Source organism: Trichosurus vulpecula, chromosome 9, assembly GCF_011100635.1.
Source record: "Trichosurus vulpecula isolate mTriVul1 chromosome 9, mTriVul1.pri, whole genome shotgun sequence".
NCBI classification, from domain to species: Eukaryota; Metazoa; Chordata; class Mammalia; order Diprotodontia; family Phalangeridae; genus Trichosurus; species Trichosurus vulpecula.
The window spans coordinates 113873659-113887331 of record NC_050581.1 but is presented as its reverse complement, the minus strand read 5'-3'; the positions used below and the strand labels follow the sequence as shown (position 1 = coordinate 113887331).

The 13673-nt window shown below is 42.1% G+C and overlaps 1 protein-coding gene across 1 annotated transcript; it reads left to right on the top strand.

The window, feature by feature from the left end:
* The first annotated feature begins 3102 nt into the window (after window positions 1–3102).
* On the top strand, window positions 3103–3587 carry LOC118831790 (ubiquitin-40S ribosomal protein S27a-like). The gene has a single exon (XM_036739219.1). It carries the CDS (start codon window positions 3103–3105, stop codon window positions 3571–3573), a length of 471 nt encoding a protein of 156 aa, XP_036595114.1. The 3' UTR covers window positions 3574–3587.
* The last annotated feature ends 10086 nt before the right edge of the window (window positions 3588–13673 follow it).

The window sequence follows — 13673 nt, the reverse complement described above, 5'->3', positions numbered from 1 at the left end:
GTTACCTATTGTGATTATGAAAGGAGACAGGACTCAGCTTGAATGAAATGCTGCTCCATGTCCGCTGATCTCTGGGTATATCTTTAGGAGGCTGTAAGCACTCACTTATGGGGCTGATCATTTCAACTGAATAAACATTTATTAAATGCTTACTGTGTAGATTGATGTTTTAAGTGCTAGAGGGAAATGTAAAATTAAGAGAAAAGATGACTACTGGTCCTGGGAAAGAGAGAAAGAGAAAGGAAGAAAGAAAAGAAAAGAAAGAAAGAGAGAAAAAAGAGAGGAAGGAAGGAAGGAAAAGAGGGAAGAATGGAAGGAGGGAGGAAGGGAGGAAAGGAAGAAAAAGAAAGAAAGAAAGAAAAAGAAAGAAAGGAAGAAAGGAAGGAAGGAAGGAAGAAAAAGAAAGATGGAGGAAGGAAGGATAGAAGAAAGAAAGAAAAGAAGGAAGATGGGAAGACTTTGCTCATTGGGGCTGGGCGTGGATTCTGGATACCAGCTCTGTCCCAACCTTGACTAGGAGCACCAGAGTTCACATTCTATCTACTGTAGCCACCAACAGTACCCGTTCTATAGAGCTCTCTGGTGCAGGGGACCTCAGAGCTCCTTCTGGAGCTCCCTCTCTATTGAGCTCTCTAGAGCTCCTTATAGAGCCGTCTGGTGCAGGGGACCTCAGGGCCCCCTCTCTCTAGTGCTGGGAACCTCAGAGGCCATTGGATTTGGCATCAGAGGATCTAGGCTCTTCTCCTTTCTGCCCGTGCGAGAGACTTTGGGCAATGATAACAGCAACAGTGATAGCTGCTATTCGAGTAGCATTTTGCATCCATTTTTTCATTTGATTTTATTCCTATTTTACACATGAGGAAATTGATTCTCTGAGAAATAAAATGACTTTCCCACAGTACACAGCCACTAAGAGAAAAGGCCAGATTTTTTACCCCGGATCTTCTGATTCCACTCTTTCCATTGCTCCATCATTCCTTCCACAGGTCCCTTTACCACCGTGGGCCTCGTGTTCCTCATCTGTAAAATGGAGGCTGGTTCCTCAGGGAGGACCTTGATCAGCTTCACTCAATCACAAAGACCTGGTTTCCTCCTTGTGACATTCCATCCTTGGCCACCTACTCCAGTACTGGTGGCACTTCCGCTCATCACCCCTGAATGGTCCTGATGAGGAAGCTGGAATACTCCCTTCTCCCCATTGCTACCTCCAAACACTCCCTCTACTACTATCCCACAGCAACCTCTCTTCCTTCGAGATCCGCCCAATCCAGGCCTTGGTAGATGTCATCTGTTGACCCTTAGGACATTCTTCTTCCTTCTTGAATGAGTTCAGTGCCTGATTCAGTCTTTCCATCACTTAATCCCATACTAAAGAACTTCAGTGTACATACTGATAGTTCCTCAAGCATTTTTACTTCTCAGTTCCTCAATCTACTCAGTTCCCATCACTTACTCTTCAAAACCACATGCAGAGATAGTCATACTTCTGATGTTGTCTTCACTCACATCTGTTCTACTTTTTGGTTCATGAATCACCCAAATTCTTTTGTTTAATCCTAGCATTTCATCATTCAGTCTTCCCATAGGCCTTACTACCCCTCATCTTGTTCTTAGTCTTCATTCTTGCCATGACCTCCAATCCCTCCACATCCTCAGGTCTTCCTCAGGCCATCATCTCTGCACTATCTGCATTATCCTCCCTCCCCTCCTTTTTTAACCCCTTGGTAAATCACTTTAACGCTATGCCATCCCATACATTTTAATCCTTTGCTCCCTCATCTTATCATTAATTTTGCCTTGCCTAACCCCAACTTTGGATTACTGCTGCCATCTTGCCTTCTTTGTTTCTATTCATGTACTGCTGAACAGAGAGAGGGAAAATCATGAAACCACATTTGTGGGGTATACGACAAAGTTATGTTGCATAACCTCTACTGGGCCCTCACTGTAGCAAGGCAATATTTTTATAGTTTTCTAATTGACTTTCTAAGGACTCACTGTGGCAGCTGTTCCAAACATTCCAAACCTCCCGTGAAACCCCCTCCCTTCACTCCCTTAGTTGAGAACTTTGCCTCATGCTTTGATGGAGAATTTGAGGCCATTCACTGAAAGCTCTTTGTTCTGCCTTCCTCATCAAGACATCTTCTCCAACTGTTTCCTCTTTCACCCTTGTCTTGCCGAGTCAAACCCATTAACATGCACCTTTGATCTAATTCCCTCCTGTCTTCCCTAGCAGATTGCCCCTCTAACATCTCCAATCTCTCACTAATCTTCAATCTCTCCCCATCTAGTGACTCCTTTACTGATATTACACATCTCTCCAACCTTAAAAAATTACCCTCTTTTGATCTGACCTTCCTTGCTAGCCATTGTCCTATATCTTTCTGTCTTTTGCTGGCTAAACTTGGAAAAGCTGTCTCCATTGTTCGTGTTGTTCAGTCTTTTCCCAATTGTCTCTGACTCTTCGTGACCTCATTTGGGGTTTTCTTGGCAAAGATACTGAAGTGGTTTGCCATTTCCTTCTCCAGCTTACTTTACAGATGAGAAAACTGAGGCAAACAGGTTTAAGTGTTTTTCCAGGGTCACACAGCTAGTAAGTTTCTGAGTCAAGATTTGAACTCAGGTCTCCCTGACTCCGGGCTTGGCACTCTATCCACTGTAGCAACTATCTGCCCGCTGTCTACATTAGGTGCCTCCATTTCCTCTCCTCTCACTTATTTAGAAACTCTCTGCAATCTGACTTCCAACCTCATCATTCAACTGGAATTGTTCTCTTCAAAGGCCAGCAATCTCCTAAATGCCAGATCTAATGATTTCTCAAATTTTAAGATTTTATTTTTCACAATTATATGTAAAAACAATTTTAACCTCCATTTTTTGCAATTTTAAGTTCTAAATTCTCTCCTGCCCTTCCTCCCTGTTCCCTTCATTGAGAAGGCAAGCAATTTGATAAAGGTTATACGTGTACACGCATACAAAGCATATTTTCATATTGTGAAAGAATACACAGACCAAAAACAACAACAAGAAGAAAATAAAGTAAAAAAAGAAAAAAACAGCTCTCTCTTGGATCCGCCATCAGCGGGTGGACCCAGTGCCACAATGCAGATTTTCGTGAAGACTTTGATGGGGAAGACCATCACCCTTGAGGTCAAGCCATCCGATACTATTGAAAATGTCAAGGCCAAGATACAAGATAAGGAAGGTATTCCCCCTGATCAACAAAGATTAATTTTTGCGGGCAAGCAACTGGAAGATGGGCGTACTTTGTCTGACTATAACATTCAGAAGGAGTCTGCCCTTCATCTTGTTCTGAGACTTCGTGGTGGTGCCAAGAAGAGAAAGAAGAAGCCTTACACCACTCCCAAAAAGAACAAGCATAGGAGAAAGAAGGTTAAGCTTGCTGTTCTGAAGTACTATAAGGTTGATGAGAATGGCAAGATTAGCCGCCTTCGACGAGAGTGCCCTTCTGATGAATGTGATGCTGGAGTCTTTATGGCTAGCCATTTTGACAGACATTATTGTGGCAAGTGCTGTCTAACCTACTGCTTCAACAAGCCAGAAGACAAGTAAATGTATATGTGTTAATAAAAGAATTCAACTAAAAAAAAAGAAAAAGAAAAAACTGTGCTTCAATCTGTATTCAGATTCCATCAGTTCTTTCTCTGGAGATGGATAACATTTTTCACCCTCGGTCCTTCAGAATTGGTTTGAATCATTGTATTGCTGAGAATAGCTAAGCCATTCACAGTGAATCATCCTTACAATATCGTTGTTACTGTGTACAATGTTTTCCTGGTTTTGCTCATTTCACTTTGCATCAATTCATGTAAGCCTTCCCAGGTTTCTCTGAAAGCATCCTGCTTTGTCATTTTAAAAAGTTTATTGTTTATTTTTTTTCAACATTCACTTTTATAAGATTTTGAATTCCAATTTTTTTCTCCCTCCCCTCTACCCAAGACAGCAAGCAATCTGACATAGGCTATACATGTACAATCATATTAAACATATTTCCACATTAGTCACATTGTGAAAAAAGAATCAGAACAAAAGGGGAAAATCACAAGAAAGAAAAAAAGTGAAAATAGTGTGCTTTGATCTGCATTCAGACTCCATAGTTGTTTCTCTGGATGCGGATCTGTTCATCATTTCTTACAGCATAATAGTATTCCATCACAACCATACCACAACTTGCTCAGCCATTCCCAGATCTAACGACTTAATCCTCATTCTTCTTGACCTCTTAAGCAGTATTAGATACTACCAATAACCCTCTCCTCCTGCATTCTTTTTCCTCTCTAGATCTTCACAACGCTGATCTCTCCTTGTTCTCTTCCTATCTGTCTGACAGACTCTTTCTCAGTCTCTTTAGCTGGATCTTCATCTAAATCATACCTACTAGCTGTGGGTGTCTTCCAAGTCTGTCCCAGCCTCTCTCTCCTTCTTCTATAGTATCTTATTTGTTGCTATCAGAATCTCCCATACTCCATCTTCAGAGTCAGCACCTTGGCACAGGCTATATTCCCCATGCCTAGAATGCTCTCTCCCATAACCTCCACTTCATAGAAAGTTTGTCTTTCCTGTGAATTGGTACAACCATTCTGTAAGGAAATTTGGAATTTTGCAAAGTGACTAAAATATTTATACCTTTTGAGCCAGAGATCTATGGAGGTCCCATACACATCAAAAAATAATGGCGCTTTTTTGTGGCAGCAAAGAACTAGAAATAAAGTAGATACCCATCAGCTGAAGGACAGTTAAACTATGGTGCATAAATGTATGGAATATTACTGCACCCTAAGAAATAAGTAGGAAGAATACAGAGAAACTCATATGGGAAGACATATAAACTGATGCAGAGTGAAGTAGGCAGAACCAATTAAACAATATACACAATGACTACAATGTAAATGGAAAGAACAGCAATATCCACTCCTGAATGCTATGCAGTTACAATGACTAAGCATGTCACCAAAATTAGGAATGAGAAAATGCATCTTCCTCCCTTCTTTGGAGCATTGGGGAGCTATGGGTATGCAATAATGCAGGTATGGTTGACATATTGATTAGTTTCACCAAATTGTTTTTCTCCTTTCTTTTAAATTTTGTTTTTTGTTTTTTGGTTACAAGGGTTGGTTCAGTGGGTAGAAGGATATATTTACTGGGGAGAACATATTCAGAAATGAAAGTGATATAAGAACAAAAGATATTAATAAAAAAACTATTTTTCTAAGAAAAAAAAGGAACCCCTAACTCTCAGTTTCAACTCATGTGTTACTTTCTACTTGTAGGGATATGCTAGCATATGTTTAACAAACTCACGTTTTCTGGGAGGGAAACTGCATATACACTTTTAAGTTTAATATGCATTATTAATATTTTCTTAAATTTAGACAATGAACAAAACAATAAATCAAGCCCTGATTTGTGTATTGCTTATTTCTGAGGTGTAAACGCTCACTCTGAAATTTTAACAATAGGTTCCTGAAGGTTAGAGCTAGCTCCAGCATACCCTGGCATGATCTTTCCTAATCATCCCAGTTGTCAGTGCTCTTGCCTCAAAATTATTTTAGATTTAATTTGTTTGTATTTTATACTTACGTAGTTGTGTTCATATTGTTGATTTCACCCAGACTGGCCTGACCACCCTGGTGGCAGGACCAAACCCAATTTATGGATGAGAAATCCATCAGTGTTGGATTCCCACACATAAGCTGCCACATGCGTGGAGCTCCTGGCTGAAGAAAAATGGAAGTGCTGCTGCTCTCAAAGAGTTCTAGACCTTCATCAGAGCAGACCCGCATGTGCTTCATTAATTAGCACCAGAGTAATTGGCCTGTTTTACTTGTTTCTGCTAAATTCTATTTAAAAAGTCGCATTCATGCCTCTACTGAGAGCACACAGGGTTGTTGGGTTGTTGTTTTTTTCCAGCCCCCAAAATGGGCTTCACCTTTGGTTCTGCCCATCCCTCAAGGCCTGGCAGTCAAGAAGAATTGAATATTTTTTTTCTTTTGGTATTTTATTTTCCCCTAGTTACATGTAAAAATAATTTTTAACATGAGTTTTTAAAACTTGAGTTCCAAATTTTCTCCCTTCCTTCCTCCCCACCCCCTCATTGAAAAGGGAAGCAATTCAATATAGGTTATACATGTGTAGTCATGCAAAACATATCCATAGTAGTCATGTTGTGAAAGAAAGCAGACCAAAAAACCTCAAGAAAAATAAAGTAAAAAAAGTATGCTTCAATCTGTATTCAGACACCATCAGTTCTTTCTTCGGGAATGGATAGCATTGTTCATCATAAGTCCTTCAGAGTTGTCTTGGATCATGGTATTGCTGAGAATTTGTAAGTCATTCATGGCTGATCAGCTTACAATATTGCTGTTACTTTGTACACAGTACATTTCATTTTGCATCAGCTCATGTAAGTCCTTCCAGATTTTTCCGAGAGCACCCTGCTCATCATTTCTTGTAGCACAGTGCTGTTGCATCACAATCTCATAGAACAATTTGTTCAGCCATTCCCCAACTGATGGGCATCCCTTAAATTTCCAATTCTTTGCCACTAGAAAAGAGCTGCTATAAATATTTTTGCGCATATAGGTACTTTTCCTTTTTGCTTTTTATCTCTTTTGGCATACAGACCTAGTAGTAATGATAGGTCAAAGGGCTTTATTGCCCTTTAGGCATAGTTCCAAATTATTCTACAGAATGGTTGAATCAGTTCACAACTCTACCAACACTTTTCCCACATCCCCTCTAACATTTGTCATTTTCCTTTCCTGTCCTATTGGCCGATCTAATAGCTATGACTTCCCCAGCAGCAATTTCCTTCCAAATTTCCTAGTGTTCCATGTTTGGCCTGCCCTAGTGATTCATTGACACCATCATCTACCCTCTGTCTGTCTCCATCTCTCCAGGCTCAGACATCCCAAATACAAAGTGCTTCCTTCAAATCAACAAGGAGAGCCTGGACTGGGAAGCAGGAGCAACAGGAACCATGAAAGAAGTGACCATGTGATCTTGGACCTCCTGATTGTTAAGGAGGGGAATCATTGGTAGAGTCAGACATGTACCTTGGACTTTGGGAGAACAGATTTAGTTTGGTTTTTTTTAACTCAAAAAAAAAAGAGAGAGAATGCCATTACTTAACACTCTAAAAGGGAAGGTAAAAAGGAGACTCTTCATATGCCATTTTGAAGACTACGAGCATAATTAATTCTAATGAGAAAAGAAAGGGAGGTGTGTCTAACAGAACAAGTGAGGCTGCATAAGAAGTTCTCTAATATGTTAACTTTTTAAATGAAAACTGAAAAAAATGGGTAGGTAATTAAAAAAACACAAAATAATGACATGGTCCTTGAAGAGTGGAGTTTGGGAGGGTAAATCTCCAAATTTATTTGCTTGGAATCTTGTTAATCTGATTTTTTAAAACCTTTAAACTGAAAAAGGAAGGAGAAGAGAAAAAACTGTCTGCATGTATTTACCAAATATGCCAGAGATGCCATATTGAGTAGCCGCAGTATAAGAAGACTGGTAGTAGAGATATCTGGAAATTCACAGGATACGAAATCTAAGAAAAGAACCATCAATTAAAGCTATGGTCTCAGATGTCTAAATAAAAAATGCATAAAGTGTGGTTCATGAGCAAGAAAACTAGAGATACTAATACAAGGAGAGAAATTTGATCTTGTGGATATCACGGAGACTTGGCAGAATGGGAAACATGACTGCATTGTAGCTCTGGAAGGAGATGCCTTATTAAAAGGGGAGAGTAAAGCACAAAGTCAAGGGAGGGGCAGAGCAGCATTGCATATCAAGAAGACAGATTCATGTAAAGGAATCTAGGAGCCATCAGGGAAGCATGGCAGACGTTTGGATACAGGGAGATCACACACACAGCGTTGCCCCACCCCAGGTCAGATGGGTAGTAGACAACAAAACTAGGATTGGAACCCAATTCCCTTTGTGCTTCTGGAGCTTTTTCTTTGCTGGGCTTGGCCACTAGAAGTTCTTAGGGCATTTCATAAAGAGGGCAAGCAAGTGAAGAGAAGCCTGCAATGAAACCATGCCAAAGACTAGAAAACACCAGGAACTAACACAGCATCTTCAGCGTCACATCAGGATGGCTTAGTCCTCTCAGGGCATCCTCTTTACCCCACAGTGGCCCACAATGTTATTGTTATTGTTCAGTTATTTCAGTCATTTCCAACTCTTAATGACCCGATTTGGGGTTTTCTTGGCAAAGATACCAGAATGGTATGCCATTTTCTTCTCCAGCTCATTTTACAGATAAGGAAACTGAGGCAAATAGGGTTAAGTGACTTGCTTAGGGTCACATACCTAGTAAGTGTCTGCAACCAAATTTGAACTTCAGAAGATGAGTTTCCCTGGCTCCAGGCCCGACACTCTATCTACTGTGCCACGCAGCTACCCACAATATGCACCAATAATTTCATTTCTTCATAGCTAAGTGATCACTTTTCAAACCTTATGTCAACATTGCACCAGGATGAATCATACTAACTGGGGCATGTTATGGGTGATCGATGGAGAGAGCAGATTAGCATGTTACTGAGGTACACAGCTATACCCTCATCTGTTAGGTTTCAGAGTAAAGGCATTCATGAATCACCAAATGGGAGAAGCTGTGGTACAAAGTCCAAATGTCATCACAAGGCATTTACATTTCCTGGACCCCATCTGAAGTGCATTTTTTCCATTCTTCCTCTTGGCGAATTCATATTAGGTTGCATTCATCTTCAAGTGCAGCTTGGTGAAAACTGGAACCTGTTCCAATTGATCCATAAGGTCTGGCATCAGTTTCAGGGGTGCCGGTCATGGGTTGAAGGGGTCTGTGGTCATGGTACTGTTTTGTTTCTCAAGAAAAGCATGAATGCCTTTGAAGGTGATATGAATGAGTGCCGGATGGGATTTTTTTTGGATGGCTTGTGACCTAGATCTCAGGGATCATCAGCAAGTACAGCTGGATTACCAGGACTACAGTAATGGTACAATCGTGAAGACATTGGCAAAGTCTGGGCAATAACTAGGGGGCACTGTTCTAATTGAAAGTAGAGGGTAATGGCTGGCTGCCATATGAGTAAAGTAATTCAAAATGAAGGAAGTCTCCTGGAAACATCAGGAAATCTACAGGCATTAAACACCGTTACAAGTAACCTTGGGTAGTAGTAAGACATAGCATGAAGGATTTGTTGATGACTGTCTGCTTGAGCCTATAGTGGAAGGTGCCTCATGAGTGACTGGACCCAAGAGGAGGGTAGTTTCAAATGCCACAGGAATGCCTAAGTGGCTGGGAGCTCCCTTTCTTTGGGCCAACCTAAAGGCCAAAAAATGTTAAAAGGCCCTATGTCTACCAGTACCTGCACTCAGAGGGTTTGGCATTCAGGGAACTCAGGTTCACTGACCAATGAATGAGACCAATTCATTGTGGGTAGGGATAGAAAGAAGTCAATTTCGTTAACACTGACCCCCTTAATCTCCTATCCATCCTATCCATAAGCATGCGCACATTCCATGTACCAATGGTGAGCGGAATCATCTTCGAAAAACTTTTCCTGCATTTTTTTGGTGTTTTGAGCACAGGGTAGGATTTCCCCCACCCCACCCCAACCCCACGGTAAGTAGGCCAGGGTTAGGTTAGGTAAAGTAGACAATTTTTAGGACACCTTTTCTAGCCCCTTCCTCACCCCAGGAGTGAGCAGTATGGTCCTTAAAAAAGGCTGCTCAGACACCCAGAGCGCTGCCAAATCCCACTGCTGCTTCAGACCTGTGAAAAGACGTCGCTATGTCCTGGGCAGCCTGTGTGTAAGGCTGTGACTACAGCTCCCAGCGTATCCACACCTGCTGCTTTGTCAAATCCAGTGCCCCAGGACTTCAAGGTAGATAAAGAAGGTAATATGATGGCTGGTGTCTTTTGACTCACACATAAATTGGATTTAAATGAGGCAGAATTGCTTGAATTCATCAACTTCCTTCTCTCTCCCAGAGTCATCAGAGTCCAGTGGCAAGATAAAAGTCAAGACCACTGTTGATGGTCTGGGATGCAGTGGATGATCTTGGCATCTTTGATGTTTAACCAAGCTTGAAGTGCTTCCACTGCCTTTACGGCTGTTGGAACAAGCTATTCTCATCTGTCCATTTTGCTGGGGGATGTTTCATGTGCCTGGGATAGAAACCCCACTAACTCACCTATGGGTTTCCCTGTTTGGTTACCCTCAACCTGGTTTGGCTCCTGCCTAAATGGTTTTACTGGGGCGCGGCCACTGCACCTGCTACAGCTTCTTGGAGCCACAGGTGAGTTAGGTGTCAGGTGGACACCTAAGGTGGAAAGCAGCCCTGATAAGGGTCTCAGTAGCTCTCACATCAGAGGTACTAGTCTTCCATTAACACCTTGTATACCCCACAAATAAACTAAGATCACGAAAAGGGGAGGAATTATTCAATTAAACTGTTAGCAATATATTGTATATATATATATACATAATATATACATATATGCACAATATGTACACAGAATATATATTGCATATATTGTGTGTATATATAATGTTTTGTGCTGTATAGCAATATATTGAAAAATAGTATTAAATTCACCTCTCTTACCCTTTACTACCATTTAAAAAAATTTTTTTTGAGAGGAGAAGGCAGGGCAATTGGGGTTAAGTGACTTGCCCAAGGTCACATAGCTAGTAAGTGCATCACATATCGGAGGATGGATTTGAACTCAGGTCCTCCTGACTCCAGAGCTGGCACTCTACTCACTGCGCCACCTAGCTGCCCCTAAAAGAAAGTAGAAAAATATGACTGATAATTTAGCAAGGGGAGATTTTTCTTTATCTGACAAATAGAAGAAATTAAAGGGAAAAGATGATGGATTTGATTATGTAAAAATAAAAAGGCTTTACACAACAAAAAACAATGTATCTGGAACAAAAAGGAAATTAACAAATTGGGGGAAAGTCTTTGTCGTAAATATTTGGAATGTCACATCAAATGTGGCATTCAAAATTTCTAGGGAATTAGTCCAAATTCATGAGTCATGTCCATTCTCCAAGGAATAAGTGGCTAAAAGATATTTATAAGCAATCCTCAAAAGAAACTGTACAAATTATAAACAACCGCCTACTTAAACACTTCCATGATTAGAGGAATAAAAACTAAAGCAACTCTGAAATTCCATCTGATGCCTGTAAGTTGGCAAAGATAGCTAAAAATGATAAAAAGTAACAGCCATGATAATAAGTGTAGTCACTGCAGAGAAAAGCACCCACCTGGACTCTACTCACAGGCCTATGAATTGGGGCAATGCCTCTGGAAAGAATGTAATAGTAGCTGGCACCTCGCTGGTGTTTTATGGTTCCAAAGCTTCTCAATAAATATTTTCTCATTTTATTCTCACATCGACTCTGAGAGGTAGGTAGGTGCTCCTAATTATTTCCTTTTTATAGATGAGGAAGCTAAATCAAAGTTTAAGTGACTCGCTCATGGTCACACAGCTAATAACATGACCAAGGCAGAATTCGTTATCTTCTCCCCCAAAGTCTCCCTTCTTCCCAACTGTCATTCTATCGTTGAGGGCACTACCATCTCCCCAGTGACCCAGGCTAGAAACCCCAGTGTCGTCTCTGATTCCTCGCCGGCATTCACCCCAGATGTCCAATTTATTACCAAGCCTAGCCGTTTCTGCCTCCTCTTCCCACTCCAGTTCATCTTTCACTCATGTGTCAGTGATTTTCTTCCAAGTACAGGTCAGATTGGATTGCCTCTCTACTCAGTGAACTCCAGCGGTTTCCTAGTATCTCCAGAGTCAAACAGAAAATGCCCTGATTGGCTTTTAAAGACCTTCAGAATCTGGCCCTTTCCTCCCTTTCCAGTCTGTCCTATTTGCAGTTTCTTCTACATGACTCTCCAACCTCCCAGAAGCCTTTTCACTAGCTGCCCCCCCATGCCTGTATTATCTCCCTCCTTTCCACCATTTCTTGGCTCCCTTCAGGATTCAGATCAAATTCTGCTTTCCTCCTTCCTCCTCTCTGTCACCACTGCTAGTGCCTTCCCTCCTCCCAAATCCCAGTTCTCTGTCAGTAACAAGGGCTGAGCACCTTCCAGGAACCAGACCTCTGGACTCCCAATGGGAGTTCTGATTTACTACCAATCTCATAAAACGTCTTTGCAACCATAGTGACCTAGGGGGAAGAAGGGAGAGAAGAGGCCAAGTGAGATAAGGCACTGGGGAATAGTAAGAAGAGACTATGTATTGGGGGAGGGGGAATAACGAGGATAGTGAGGTAACAGGGACAGGCCCCCTGCCTCTCCATGACCTTTGTCCTAGAGGCCCCAGATTCAGGCATCTTAACTAGCAGCAAGAGATGGAGGAGGAAGCCCAGGAGGTAGTTAGGACCCAGGCCTCATCCTCTTAGGTCATGGGCATCATGATGACAATTAGTGTAACCATCCCAAGTACTCTCTGTAGATAGAAACTGCTGAAAACTTGCTGAAAAGATCTCAAAGTCCCTTCTTTGTCTTAGTTCTGGGGATCTCAAAGACCCATATTTACAAAGCCCCTGGTGCTGGTGACGTCAGGATGCCCCTCCATAAAACTCCCCAGATCTGGTAACCTGAGGAATCCCTCTCTATAGAGCCCCCCAGAGCTGGTAACCTCAGGGATCCCTCTCTGTGGAGCCCCCAGAATTGGTAACCTCAGGGATCCCCCTCTGTGGAGCCCCCCAGAATTGGTAACCTCAGGGATCCCTCTCTGTGGAGCCCCCCAGAATTGGTAACCTCGGGGATCCCTCTCTGTAGAGCCCCCTAGAGCTGGTAACCTCAGGGATCTCTCTCCATAGAGCTCTCTAGAACTTGGGGACTTCAGGATTCCATCTCTGTAGAATCCCTTAGAGCTGGGAAGTTCAGGGTTCCCTCTCCATAGAGCCCTCTGGTGCTGGAGATTTCAGGGTCACCTCTCTCTAGAGCCCTCTCAGGCTGGGGAGACTGCCTTGTGTAGTGGAAAGAGCACTGCTATTAAAGTCAGAAGACTCAGGGCAGAATCTTGGGTGTGATGCTTCTTAGCTGAGTATCCCTTAGGTAAACCTCTCTGACCCTCACCTATCTACAAACCAGGGGTAATCAGACTTATGATATCTACTTCAATTTTAAGGTTATTGGGAGACAAGCATTTTGGAAGCTTATAGCCATATAGAAATGGGAGTTCTGATTATACCTCCTTTCTTCCTTCCCCCCACCCCTCTCCCCATGTATAGATATATCTAGTGCTCATGATGGTCCGAGCCCTCTGGAGCAGCACTTTTGAGTGAAAAAATGATTCCAAGTATACATTTTGAATTGGAAAGAACCTTAGAGGGGTGTGTACTCAGGGAAGAAGCTCCTTATCTAAAGCATCCCTGATGAGTGGCATCAAACTTCTGCTAGGGGTAGGGAACCTGCAGCCACAAAACCACATGTGGCCCTCTAGGTCCTCAAGTGTGGAAGCCACATGTGGCCTCGAGGCCACAGGTTCCCAACCCCCGGTAGACACCTGAAATGAAAGGGAATTCATTCAGTCCTATGGCACCTTTTCCACATGCCAAGTCTTCAGATATTTAAAGACAGGAATTACATCCTCGTCATTCTTAGAAGGTTCTTGGAAGGTTAAGAGA